Consider the following 11,049-nt stretch of genomic DNA (forward strand, 5'->3'; position numbering starts at 1 on the left):
ATCCATTTTGACCCATGCAAATGGAAATGCCAGTCACAGTCCAGCCACCCCTGAAATAAGATAATATATAATAAGCACTCTATAACGCTGTGTTGTATGATAGGAAATTAAAGGTTTTTGACAATATTTTTGCTTTAATTAAACACACATTGTGCTGCACTTAAATGTGCTGCCTTTGCATTGGTTATCTGAAGGCATTATAATACAACACGTGTTCTGCAATTATTAACGAGGATAACGACAGAAACGGTACAGTTAGAGACTATGTTCCCAAATAGGTTAGTAGCCAAACAGTGACGGATGTCTGATTATATATTTTGTTTTGTTTGGAAGCGAAGTACTGAACAGCAGTTTCAGATTCGCTGTGACTAAACTTTCGTTACACGCGAAACACGTGACAAATTTGATCAAAGCGAGCGACCAAACGTCACAACATACGTAACCAACGCCCTGGATTGACGTTGCAATTTTTCCTCTTTGGTGACGCCCACCGCGTCGGTGACGTTCCTCTCGCGAGATTTCGCAGCGAGGTAACTGTGCTTGTATGCGCGACAGAGACAAGGAAAGATGGCGACGCAGGAGAGTCAAGCGACTAAAGCGGCCGTCAGCAATGGCGAGGTAAACTCAACGACTCCCGCTTTGACATTCGCGTTCCGTTTCTCCTTTTCCGTGACAGGAGGGCCGCTTTCCCCACTACGGCGTCGAGTGTCACGCCGCTGCCGTTTGAAGTGGCCAAGTGACGTTTGTCAGTGCCGGTTGCTTTCAAAACGCGTCCCCACCTTTTCCCCCCCTCCTCTTCCTCCACCTTTCTCCGGTGTTCCTTCTGACAAATTTCACGCAGTTGGCGTGTAAGCCGAGCGGCATCAATGGAAACATCCCGACTGGGAGGGCCACTTGCTCGTGGTTAACTAGCTTCCCGATGTCAGTTAGCTATCACAAGGGCCAGGCCTCCGACTAGAGGACCACGCAGCCCTGGGACGGTCCTCACGCGTCACCTCCGTCAAAGCATCGTTCACGTGTTTCAAATGAGCGACCGAGAACGAGAGTGGGCTAGCTCAGTTTTTGTCATTTTGGTTTAAAGTTATAGAAGCAATAAAATCTGAGAGATATATGGGCAACTATTACTTATTCTGGGTGTGCTTTTACATAACTTGTGGTTTTCCTCAGGTTTGGGTGTTTTTAAAAATACTGTTTGGACTTGGGTCATATTGTTTGTACTTTTATTGTAAATTGATGTACTGTTGCCATCATCACATTAATTGGTTGGATCAGTGTCTGTGTCATCTTGGTTGCGTAAAGGAAACTAAACAAAGAGAATTAGAGGAAAAATGTGGTCTAAGTCCAAACATTTATCAAATTGGGACTGAACGCTATTGAAGATTTTTGTAATTGCAATTCCGTCCCGTCGCCCCATATTGCGATTGTAATTTAATTTGTGAATTTAATTATTAATTTGTGAGGGCTGTCTTCCCATGTCTTTTTATTAAACTGTTAAAATAAAAAAATTCTCATTTTTTAATACATAAATGTTTTAGCTTCACAGGTTACCCTTATACTAAAATAAAGGCAAAAGAACCATGAACTAATATGAAAGTTTAGCTACCTAAAACTTAATTAACACTGTCTTGCAATCCCTTAAGTAAAATTCTACCTAACAAGTGTGGCGTGAACACGATTTTTATTTATTTATTTTCACTTTTGATGCAATACTGATATCGCAGCCTCATCACTGTCCAATACAATCCAACACAACTTTATTTATATAGCACATTTCACAATATTGAGCCAATACCATATCAGCAAGAATTTTAAATTATTTTATTTTTTAGCATGAATTACATCAAGTTGTGCTATTGAACAGATTAACAATTTTCAGCAACAATAGGTATGAGAGAATATGACCCATTTATTCCAAACATTTTCGATTACATAAATTCAATCTCACACGTGAGCATGTACTGCATTTGATTAGGTTAAATACTAATGGAATGGACGGCTTGTATATGAGTGCTAATATCTGGGACTTTGAAGTTGTACCGGCAGTCAGCGCTGGTCACACACTTGGAAATTTTCTTGTCAACTAAGTAAATGCACCAGATTTATATGGCGCATTTCTGGACAACCGGATAGTCAAAGCGCTCACAATGAAGACATTATTCTTGTACTCATGCATTCACACTCTGTTGGCGGTAAACTACATTGTGTAGCCATAGCTGCCCTTGGGCAGGTAGACGGAAACTGCCAATGTGCTTCCACGACCCCTCTGATTACCACCAAACATTCACACACAGGCGTACACAAATGTGAGTGGCACTGGAGGCAACATTTTATTTCCTATGCATTTTAAGGAGAAATTTAAACCTAGTTCTCAGTGACGAACTCGGCTAATTTTAAACCGAAGAGCTGCTAGCTAGTTATGACTAGCGTTGCCTAGGGTGATAAATGACAAGTCCAGCTAATTAAATTCAAATATGAATCTGCCTGGAGGCCAAACTTGTCTGGTCTATTCTGCCCTCACAATAAGCCTTGGATTCTGTCCATTGGTGCAATATCCTGAACTGAGCACAATGGAGCAGTCAATTACATAATTATTACACAGTCATTTCCATTCGTAGGTTACTTTGATGATTTAATTTATTGGGTATAATTGTATTCATACTGAATCAGTTACTGTTAGTTTGTGAAGAACTGGTTTGTGTATCATGCCCCCTTTGTGGTCATCATTTAAACCCACATTTCCCCTGCTTTTAAAATTAAAACGTTACTATCCTGCAAAAATAGATGCGTGCTTTTGCCAAGCGCATTAACCCTTACAAGAGCGCCTTTTCTCAATTTCTCAACTTGTGGTTAATTGTTAATCCTCATGCAGCTTGTGGAAATTGCTTATTTATTGTCTTGAAAGCTCCCACAGACAACCATGTGTGTGCGCGTGTGTGCGCGTGTGTGTGTCTGTGTCTGTCTGTGCGTGCTTGTTTTGAAGCCCAACGGTGGCATGGCGGTGAGAGTGTGAAACAAAATCCATTTGCTTCACTTCAGGGCCGTAAAACATTGTATATGAAGAATCGGTGACTTATCACCAGAACTTAAAACACTCGCTTCACTCACTGTAATAATTTACCGGCTATACCTGACTGCCATGTCGCATCTCCACTTGCCAAAGGCGAATGAATCATTTTGTCTCCCATGTGTTGAAAACAACGGGGAAGATTAAACGTTGAAATAGCAAATGGGTCTCATGACTTCGCATGTGCTCTTGTCTATTGTGTCACTTGAATAGAAAAGTGACCTTGTTTGTGCTGTCGTGGACAGTTCACTTTTTGTTTTGTTTGACATCACGGGAGCGTGAAATGCAATGAAATGAGTTGTTTTACCCAAACTATCAAGACTTGTTGAATGATTAGCTCATTGTTTATTACCTAGTCGGGGTGTGCATCTCTCCAATAAGACAATTGGATATATCTTGATATACGGGGTGCGATACGATTAGACATGGAGTGATATTAGATTCTGGAGGTATGATGACCGTGAGCTAAAATTTTATTTTGATACTTAATCGTTTCTGTAGAAGCCATTTTATAAGGCTACGTTGAACATGTCGTGTTTTGTGATGCAGGTTAGCAGTAATGGAAGTGCTGCGACAACAGACGGACAGACAGTGCAGACGACTGACAATGCACAGGACCAACAACAACAACAACAGCAGCAGCAGCAACAAGCACCTAATGCCTGGCAAGTCATCAAAGGAGTGCTCTTCAGGTACGTCCATGCAATATATATTTTTTAGATAATTTTTAAGTAGAACATATTGTTTTTAATGACACAGTTTCTTTTATGGGCAAAAGTAAAATTCTTACAGGTTACAGCAGCCTTGTGTCACTTTTGATGCGTGATCAGCACAGCTTATGTGTAGAAGATAAAGACTAGGTTGGGAATCTCCACTTGTCATGTCAATTATTCGGGAAAGAAATGCCAATGTGTAAAAAGTGGCAAATTTAGGCACCTGAATCGCGAACAGAGTATGCATATGTAGGAATTCATAGTTGTGGTAGGTGTGCTATGTTTTGCGTTAGTGAGAAAAGATAACGCAGTTCATGGGAAGGAAAGAAGACTGTCACGTCAAAACGCCACTGACATTACAGTCAAGCCATGCGGGAGGGAACTCTCACGAGGCTTGTTTAACTGATTCTCTATGGTTGTTTCAGTGTGTATCTCCTGAAGAAAAAAACAGTATGTCAAACCAGTTTACATTTTGTTTGCAATGTCACTGTTTTAACACAGCTTTTACAAGAATGGTCACAATGTGAAACCGTCAATCAGATAAGCGGGATACTTGTTTTGTTTTACCGTGTTGAAATGTCCCAAATGCTTCTTGCTTTGCCTTGGGACTGAGCAATATGGCTGAAATCTAGATCGTGATACAAGTATGTCATATCGGTTGATATATATTGAATTTTTTATTTATTTATTCTACTATTGAAAATAAAAAAGGGAAAAAAAATGTGAATTCTTATTTGTTTTATTTTAAAATGTAATATTTAACCCGATGCATATTGATATCAAATTATCGGCCCGGCCCTACTTTGCCTTAAAGTGAGGTACCATTGCAGTTTTTATAAAGTCCTCCAACACCCCACACAAAATGAGTTATGTATTAATTTTTTCTTTTTTTGCATATATTGTAATTGCACTGCAGGCCGTGTCAAATTCTGTCGGTTGCCCACGCCTGCTCTAAGCCCTGTTAAATGTTGTACCTCTAGAATTTTTATCATCTGGGCCATCAGTAGCTGGTTCCGTCGAGGGCCGTCCACTCCAGACCCCAACACACCGACCGGGGCACCTAGAGTACCCAGCAGGAACCTCTTCACTAAGGACACCCTCATGGTATTCCTAATATTATTACAATGTCTTTGGAAACACGCTCATCTTCATCTAATTAGAATTTGAAACATTTAATTATAGATCCCCTTGTCACTTGTATTTGAACAGCAAAGAGTCAAAACAGTCCCCTTGTGTCTCTCAACACCCTTGTTTTCTCACCATCCCTGCAGGATATGTACGTGTACGTCTCCCAAGAGGAGGTGTTCACCGACTTCAACAACACAGATTCTCTCTTCTGGTTCCACCGGGACCTAGTCTACGGAGACTGGTCCACAGGGGACAATGAGGACGGCTGCTATGAGCACGAGAAGGAGATGACTATACCTGAGGTGAGTATTTGAGGTGGGGGTGGACGAATATTTACAGTGAACCCCCACTACTCGTGTGAAAATGAGACCAAGCGTTGCTGCAAATAGAGAAACACAAACATCTACTAGTCTCATTGTCTTGTCCTGAAAACAAAAAACTAAGTTCAGTTGATAGCATAGAACAGGTTCCAGAATAAATCAGCAAATAGGTAGATTTGTGAATACCGATGTTGTTTGATTAGCAACTTGTGGATGGTTCCATGTCAGTGGTATTTGATTAAGTCTGCGTCTGTCGACGTGTAGGCGGTGCAGCAGAATGGCTCCCTCTATATACACGTCTACTTCACGAAAAGTGGACTGCACCCGGACCCAAAGCGCAAGGGGCAGTATCGCAGACTGGCAACCGTTCATGCATCGCGGAGTAAGCGCGTGATTTGAACTCTGCATTTTCTGTGTTTGTGGTGTTGCGTTAACTGGACCTTTTTGGATTTTCAGTGCTAAACAAATTCAAGCGTAGGAAGTTCCTGAAAACCAAGAATCTACTTACAGGAGAGACGGAAGCAGATCCAGAAATGATCAAGGTGGGTCAGCGGTGCACGACAAAAGTTTTCGTTGCTACAGCGGCATCCTATCCTCAGTTTGGAATGTGCCGTTTTCTATTACCAAGCTACGCTAACACAGCAGTAAAGACAGTAAATATTTTTATGAAAAACAATTTGAGTAAATAATTGGGACTGGGGGTCGGTACGGCGTCGGGGGGCTGAAAATTCTTTGGAACAAGACCGAAGGTTTGAAGCCGGAACGGTACGGTACGGTAGATCGCTGCCGGAGGGCAGGGGACTGACTGGCAAATGAGAGTCAAACTGTCTAAAGTTTTGTGCGTTCTTGACATCTAAGCAATTCCATCTCCTCTCAGCGGGCAGAAAGCCACGGTCCAGTGGAAATCATCTCTCACTGGCACCCCAACCTCACCTTCAACATGGTGGATGACCACACGGCCTGGGTAAAAGGCTCTGTCCCACCTCCGCTAGACCAACGTACGTTTCTCCACTACAACTTCAAATGAAATGTTTTGAGATGAGTTCAGAGATGTATTGGTGACATTCTTCTTCCCCTTCTTCCACCAGATGTGAAGTTTGATGCGGTGAGCGGCGACTACTACCCAATAGTGTACTTCAATGACTACTGGAACCTTCAGAAGGACTACTATCCCATCAATGATACCCTGAACACACTGCCGCTACGTCTCAACTACTGCCCGCTGTCCCTGTGGCGCTGGCAGCTCTACGCTGCCCAGAACGCTCGCTCGCTGTGGAACTTCCTGCCCGAGGACACCTACGAGCAGTCTGACGAGGATCAAGACTCTGTCAAGGTAGGACTATATTATATATTGATGTGAGTAGTGTTACAATCTTGAGGTTTCATTGTAGTAAGACATTACTTAACCGTTATGTGGTTTGAAGCTACTTAAACCTCCTCATTTTCTTCTATGTTTAAATTTTAAAAATATTTTTAAAGGTTGCCCTTCTGGAAACCAACCCCTACCTCCTGGGACTTACCATCGTGGTCTCCATCGTGCATAGCATTTTTGAGTTTCTGGCTTTTAAGAACGGTAAATTCACAACAACGCTTACAGTCTGTGTGTGTTGACACTTCCTTGTTGGACTTTTAACGATTTTCATCCACTCTCCTTCCCAAGACATTCAGTTCTGGAACAGCAGACAGTCTTTGGAAGGCCTGTCAGTGCGCTCCATCATCTTCGGAGTGTTCCAGTCTCTGGTGGTGCTGCTATACATTCTCGACAACGAGACCAACTTTGTGGTGCAGGTCAGCGTCTTCATCGGCCTTCTTATTGACCTCTGGAAAATCACCAAGGTCATGGATGTCAAAGTAAGTCAAACCCACACACAGAATTATTTATGAATGTTGCCGTTCTATGTTAGAACTTGTTTTGTCTTTCTATAGTTGGACAAAGAGAATAAAATTGCAGGATTATTCCCAAGACTTGTTTTCAAAGACAAGTCCACGTATGTTGAGTCTTCAACCAAAATCTATGACGACGTAAGTCAAGACCATTGCTGAACTGCTAGATTTTTTTTTTCATTGTCATGTGATGCTGCTGCATGGATGTTTGTGACCTGGTCCCTCTGGCTCTGTACACAGATGGCCTTCAAATACTTGTCGTGGCTGCTCTATCCTCTGTTTGGCTGCTATGCCGTCTACAGTTTATTGTATGTCGAGCACAAAGGCTGGTACTCATGGGTACTAAGCATGCTCTACGGCTTCTTGCTAACCTTTGGTAAGTAAGCAACAATGTGATTTTTTGCTTTTTGTTTTTTCAGCCACACGTACATATGAAATTATATATTTAGTTAAATAAAATAGTAAAACAATCATTTATATTCTGTTTGGGTACTACATGACAGCGGTCGACTGAAGTTGGATTCATACCGGGAAAATGTCATTTTTGATGTGAAAGCACACATGCAGCGTGGTGACAGAGACTCTCTATGCTACGCTTTTTAGCCAAAGGTACATAGGAAATTGTAAATATACTGCGTCTGTCAGCTAAGTCCCTCCTGCTGGTGCTTTTATAGTCGCCGCACACTGAGCGATGCGGCGGAACACCACGAAACACTTACACAGCGTGTAGGCTTCTACCACAAGATTTTACAAGTGGCCAAGTCTCCGGCACTGGTTTTGCGACGATTCCAGATTTGAATCGTAGTTGCATGATGTGGTGACAAAAATTATAGCCAGTCAAAATGCACAGAAGCTTTCTCAAAGGCAAAAAAAATGAGCGGGTTATGTGCGAGCGAGACACCACGTGCAACAACAATACTATAATTTAAAACTTCGTCTCTTTTGACTGACGCTCCTTTTTTTTTTTTTTATCAGATTATAAAAAGTGATACGGTACAACATATTGTATACGGAGCCTCAGAACATAATACATACAGGCTGGCACAGTTCACATCGCAAGGAGTCCTCAATGCTGAGATTCTTGGTGTGTTTTGTCTCTCTCACTCTCACTCTCCCTTCTTCGCTCCATTTCAGGCTTCATCACAATGACACCGCAGTTATTCATCAACTACAAAATGAAGTCAGTGGCCCACCTCCCGTGGAGGATGCTCACATACAAGGCTCTGAATACGTTCATTGATGACTTGTTTGCCTTTGTCATCAAGATGCCCATGATGTACAGGATAGGATGCCTCAGAGACGGTACAACTGCTTTTTAAATCATAATTAAGTGAAAATGTCTTTTTAGGTGCGCATACGGCCACTTTATTGTGGTAGGTCTGATCAATGAATGGCAATTTCTGCTTCTGGTTATGCCATCCACTTTCTGTTCGTACTTTTACCACAAAGTTCTACGACTGATGTGGCATCTGTAAAGCTGTGCACTTCATGGGTTTATTTTATGTTGAGACATTTTAGTACTGACTAAAAATGTTATTAGTTAGATTGGGGGGAGGAGGGATTGTGTCAACTGATAAGAAGAGAGCCTTCCGTACTTTTGGACAGAAACAAAGTTGGCTAGGAGTTTGGAGTGGATTTATTTCATGCTTGACAAGAACATTCCAGTGTACACAAATATGAGAACATCAAGAAGCCTGGCGCTCTTCTGCAGCCTGTTCATTAAATGACACTTGTCTTTGCAGATGTTGTCTTTTTCATCTATTTGTATCAGCGTTGGATTTATCGAGTGGACCCCAACAGGGTCAACGAGTACGGCACCAGCGGAGTGGACCACCAGCAGGATAACACAGCAGTAGCAACTGATGCCCACGCGGCAGCCATCACAGACAAACCAGACAGGGAGAAAAAGAACGAATAAGCAGGATGATGATGACGCCCTCCCCCCATGTTCGGCCTCCCTGGCTCGCGGCGCCAGGGCAAAGAGGACTTGTGGAAATTAGGCAGATGGGGTCGGCTGTCATGGACATCGCTTAAAAAAAAAAAAAAAAAAAAAAAATTGCAGTTCAACTGTTCCCTCCGATTCCTGTATGACTCCGCAGAGAATCATCTTCAATGTAGACTTGGTAAATTTTAATTTTTCTTACCCGCCCTCTCGTTTTGCAGTTCAAGTGAAGTAAAACAAAACGTGATGTACTGTATTCTGTTTGATTTTGGGAGGGTACAGTGTCTTGGAAATGAAGCTGGCAGTTTGCGTTTAAAAATGTTTTCGTATACATGGAAGAAAGAAGCCAAGTGAAGCATTTCTTCTTTGTGTAAATCCCATGTGAAACTCTTTATTTTCATTCCACGTGAGAATCAAGTTGTTGGAGGGAAAACTGGAAAATCACCTCGGGAAGATGCCAACAGGACATCAGCGACAAGACCGTGACTACAAGTTCTGCAACCTTTAATTTTAAACAGATTGTTCATGTTCTAAACTGGAACAGAAAAAAAAGCAGCCTTGTTGGTATTAATATAAATATTAATATTGTCAATGAGCCTTGTTTTTCCATCGCCGACTCATTCTTTTTTATGTCCTCAATGTGTACAGAATTCCAGCTTGTTAATCAGTGCCAATGTCCAAGTAGTCTAGAAATATCTAATTTATAAATTCAATTCCGCCGTAACCAGCCACCCACCACAACCACTGGCTGGGTGTTTCATGTTCACACTCCAAAGCAGTTCACATGCATGCACAGTTTTCAATGTGAGGGCTGCAAATCTTACGCAAAAGATTCAGTGTTGCTGCCTATTAATTTTTCAGCATTCATGTTTCTAGTTAAATTTAAGTGTGATTGAACATTTCTACGTGAAGACTCTCTCAACTCACTGCGCCAAATACAAAAAAATAATTCTTGTTTCAAATTGGTATTAGAGGGAAAAAAGTTTGAGTGCTCATTTTATTCTTTTTATTTCATGTTATATTCTCATTTTGACTCGTCTTCAGGTTCCTTGGCAGTTTATCTTATGTCTGTCTCATTGTTTGCATTTTAAGGCAGCACATTGGAATAGTGGTTAGGACATTTGGCTGCCAGTTCTGAGATTTGCATGATTTTGCTGCTTGTGTGGGTTTGCTGTGGTTTCCTTCCAGGTTCCAATTCCTTGATGTTGTTAGGGGTGTGAAAAATGGATGGATGGCTGTTGCATCAATGGGTGGCCTGGATTTTTACCTTCAACTCATTTAGCCCCGCCAATAGCATTGTTGATGTCAAAGGTTAGGAGAAAATATTTAGGATACTGTTGAATATGCCGAGGTGTACTTTTCTTGGGAATACTTTTACTTGAATTTAATTTCGACAGTGTTTTTGGCCTACTTTTACACCAATGCTAGATCTTCGCATCGTGTGGTTGTTACACTTGCATCCTAACCAATCAACCCTTGACACGGGTTGGTTAATTTTATTAGAACGCCACTTTCAATTTCCTTGAAAAGTGTTTTTACCACACAATAACCTGGAGGTGGCTCTCCCCAATCACAATCGAGTTCACCAAAAATCCCCATCAGATTATATGAATGACGAATTCACATCTCAAATACAACAGGTAAAATAAATTTGGAACACCACTTTCACTTTCAATTTCCTTTAAAAGCGTTGCTACCGCAAAATACCTGCAGGTGTCGTGCCCTAATCACAATCTCGTTCACCAACAATCCCCATGTGTTGAAACGACAAATGTACATATCAAATACAACAGTAAATGGGCTCTCACTCGTATAATGAGCTATATTGCATTTTACTCATTCGTTTGTCACAATGGGGTGCATCACTCAAACCAACCAATGTATAGAAATGCATGATCAAAGTGCTATTTATTGTATCGCCGTTTGTCTTACTAGCAAACTGGAGTGATTTGCAACTCTTACTGACACTAAAACTAGTATTTAAATACAAAACTTTAG

General features: G+C 41.5%; 1 protein-coding gene across 1 annotated transcript; it reads left to right on the forward strand.

The window, feature by feature from the left end:
- Positions 1 to 455: 455 nt before the first annotated feature.
- clptm1 (CLPTM1 regulator of GABA type A receptor forward trafficking) lies at positions 456 to 9,646 on the forward strand. Its single transcript, XM_088301344.1, has 14 exons — positions 456 to 618; positions 3,614 to 3,756; positions 4,758 to 4,881; positions 5,049 to 5,207; positions 5,490 to 5,607; positions 5,682 to 5,767; positions 6,103 to 6,223; positions 6,314 to 6,558; positions 6,705 to 6,798; positions 6,886 to 7,076; positions 7,152 to 7,247; positions 7,350 to 7,485; positions 8,244 to 8,411; positions 8,852 to 9,646. Exons 1-14 carry the CDS (start codon positions 568 to 570, stop codon positions 9,025 to 9,027), a joined length of 1,908 nt encoding a protein of 635 aa, XP_088157470.1. The 5' UTR covers positions 456 to 567; the 3' UTR covers positions 9,028 to 9,646.
- The last annotated feature ends 1,403 nt before the right edge of the window (positions 9,647 to 11,049 follow it).

The sequence above is a fragment of the Idiotropiscis lumnitzeri genome, chromosome 7 (assembly GCF_059441095.1).
Source record: "Idiotropiscis lumnitzeri isolate Australia: NSW breed Sydney's pygmy pipehorse chromosome 7, RoL_Ilum_1.0, whole genome shotgun sequence".
NCBI lineage: Eukaryota > Metazoa > Chordata > Actinopteri > Syngnathiformes > Syngnathidae > Idiotropiscis > Idiotropiscis lumnitzeri.

What these genes read in the sequence shown, in the direction of transcription:
- clptm1 (XM_088301344.1), top strand. Translation starts at nt 568, where the DNA reads ATGGCGACGCAGGAGAGTCAAGCGACTAAAGCGGCCGTCAGCAATGGC. An exon ending in CAGATCCAGAAATGATCAAG is followed by an intron (nt 5,768 to 6,102) that starts GTGGGTCAGCGG and finishes ATCTCCTCTCAG; the next exon opens with CGGGCAGAAAGCCACGGTCC. An exon ending in CGGCTTCTTGCTAACCTTTG is followed by an intron (nt 7,486 to 8,243) that starts GTAAGTAAGCAA and finishes GCTCCATTTCAG; the next exon opens with GCTTCATCACAATGACACCG.